This window comes from Sphaeroforma arctica (assembly GCF_001186125.1).
Source record: "Sphaeroforma arctica JP610 unplaced genomic scaffold supercont1.3936, whole genome shotgun sequence".
NCBI classification, from domain to species: domain Eukaryota; class Ichthyosporea; order Ichthyophonida; genus Sphaeroforma; species Sphaeroforma arctica.
Genome location: NW_014036622.1, coordinates 1 through 2,886, shown reverse-complemented (window position 1 = coordinate 2,886; position 2,886 = coordinate 1). Strand labels below are relative to the sequence as shown.

At 38.7% G+C, this 2,886-nt stretch overlaps 2 protein-coding genes across 2 annotated transcripts; both read right to left on the bottom strand.

Moving 5' to 3' along the window:
* Positions 1 to 219: 219 nt before the first annotated feature.
* SARC_13939 (hypothetical protein) lies at positions 220 to 1,146 on the bottom strand (the record flags this gene model as incomplete). Its single annotated transcript, XM_014291931.1, has 1 exon — positions 220 to 1,146. The coding sequence occupies one exon, from the start codon at positions 1,144 to 1,146 to the stop codon at positions 220 to 222; it is 927 nt and encodes a 308-aa protein (XP_014147406.1).
* A 1,293-nt stretch (positions 1,147 to 2,439) lies between these two features.
* Positions 2,440 to 2,655, bottom strand: SARC_13938 (hypothetical protein; the record flags this gene model as incomplete). The annotated part of the gene is made up of 1 exon (XM_014291930.1): positions 2,440 to 2,655. A coding segment is annotated over one exon (216 nt), but the record flags the coding sequence as incomplete, so codon positions are not given.
* Between the last annotated feature and the right edge of the window lie 231 nt (positions 2,656 to 2,886).

Below are 2,886 nucleotides of genomic sequence, written 5' to 3'. Positions count from 1 at the left end.
GTATATGTATACATATATATTATCCTTTCAGATGTGCATATGAGTATATGTCTATACTATGATGAATGCATGTCGTATACTGATCCTGCAAGAGTCCTACGTGAAGCTACTTATCATCAATTTCTTCCAATGACACATTTCATATATACCTATCACTGCAATAATAACAACAACATATGTCTCACCGTAGTGACAATTTCTAGTTAAAATTTCTGTATCTTATGACCACACATACAAGCACACGTGGGGCTCTTCACAATTCGTATCGAATGCACATACCGTTGACATCGGAATAATATCATTCGATGCTGATCTGTTGTCCATCGAATAATCTGGTCCCGAACCTAAAAGGACGTCGGAATCGCCGAGTTGTGGTGTTGGTGACAGCACGCTACTGTGTTCACTCGCCAGTGTCTGTAGGTATGCCTGTGGTGGAGATCGCGTCTCTGTCCTAACTTTGGTTGTGCGTGTAGCTTGGGGCTGGATTTCTGGCAGAGTATTGTGTCTCTTGGGTGCTGTAGGTGGTCCCGTATAAGGCTCAAAGTCGAGAGATTGGTATGCGTACGCGGGTGAATTGGTCTGAGTGACTGTGTGTAGATGCGACTTGGACGTCTGTTTCTTCAGCAGTTGGCTACCGGACATACAGCTCACTTTGTTATGGGCATCGTGTTTGCTATCGGCCCTATTAGTGTTGGTGCTACTGCCGCTCGCGATCGAAATTTCCGTGTGTTGTGTGTGCACCTGTGTAGGCTCCAAGCCCAAGCTATTGATAGACCGCGTCTCTGCAATGGCAGTGAAATCAGAATTGTCCTCATCCTCGTAAATATACTTCCTGTTTCTATCCACCTCACCATATCTTACAAATTCATATGCAGACTTCCCAGAATCTGTCCCAATATGATCTTTGTCTATAGCCGCATCCCTTGTTTTATCTACACTTATACCATTCAAAGTCGCCGTTATCGAGACGCTTCCTGGATATAAATCAGAAGATTTCTCACTTGCTACAGATGTACTAGGTTCCCTATCAGTATTACGGTCCATACTTTGGCCATCATCGAGAGTGTTTCTGAGGGGCTGTGGTGACTGTGCTGGTGACTGCAGATTGATGGGACTGAGAAATTCCAGGCTAGGAGATGAAGCCATCGTTCAATTGGAAAGGTTTGCGATGAAAAGAAACAGAAACTTAAATGCAGAGTGTAGGCTGTGTACATATGCTTCTGTGAGCGAGTGTTCCATAGACCCTCCAGTTATTTCAACAGTATCACCACTAACGAATGATGGAGATATGTGATTAACCACTTCGTCGTAGTTCGCTTGTTGATCTTATAAATGCAGTAAGGACACTGGAGGCTATAATAATAGGGTTCTAAAATCACAGCCGTCTAATAAATAGAACAAAAACATGTAAAGAAAAATATGAAGCAAAAAAGCATATTTTGATGGGTAACGATAGTATCGGATGAACATCACAAGGTAAGAACTCTAAAACCCAACAATTCTATGTGTTCCGAGCCTCGTCTCTAAATTGGACGAGTAGCCCTAATGTAGGCCACTAGAATGGTTGATTTGGCCTTGATGATATAATATATAAAAGGGCCTAATGTAGGCCACTCGAAAGGTTGATTTGGCCTTGGTGATATAATATATAAAAGGCCCTAATGTAGGCCACTAGAAAGGTTGATTTGACCTTGATGATATAATATATAAAAGGCCCTAATGGAGGTCCAGATAAGTTTTGATTTCGCCAAAAAGTGTTTTGTTTTGACCACTGAGGTTTGAGAGCCTGAGAGGTCTACGAGAGACCGCTTGTCCTAATTTCCAAAAAACCCCCCCCTATATTCCCGCCCCTTAGTAAAAGTTTAAAAAACACATGATGACTGATGCGACCACACAACAGGAGGGAATGGAATCTGTACTGCTGTGGAATATAAGTCTTCGATAATAACTGACCACACACTCACTAACGCATTCGATAATACCTGAAAACACACTCACTCAAGCAGCAGCTCTTTAATATTTGAATATATAATCATGTCTGACGATGATGGAGGAGGTGGTTCACCCGGTGGTGATTTCGAGGACTACGATCAGGAAGACACATTCGAAGACGAGGTATGAACTGATTTACGTTGCAGTGTTGGTGAGATGTGTACTAACATACATACTTAGATACATACATTTTACATGCATACATACATATATACATACATATATACATATATATATATATATATATATATATATATATATATATATATATATATATATATATATACATATATACATACATACATACATACATACATACATACATACATACATACATACATACATACATACACACATACTGGCATACATACATGTATGCATGCGTGAATACATACATACATACATACATACATACATGCCTGCATACATTCATTCATTCATTCATACATATATACATACATACATACATACATACATACATACATACATATACACATGCAAGCATGCATACATACATGGAGAGACAAATGGATCGATAGATAGATAGATTGATTGATAGATTGATAGATAGATAGATCGATCGATAGATAGATCGATATATAGATAGATAGATAGATAGAAGCATAAATAGATACATGCATACATATATACATACATACGTACCTTACATACATACAAACATGCATACATACATACATACATACATTCATACATACATAAATACACACGTGTACACATACATAAATACACACGTGTACACATACATACGGACATACATACATACATGCCTACATACATACATACATACTTACATATATACATTCTTACAAATATTCATACGTGCACAAACGCACACACAAACACACAACATACACACAAACACACACACACACA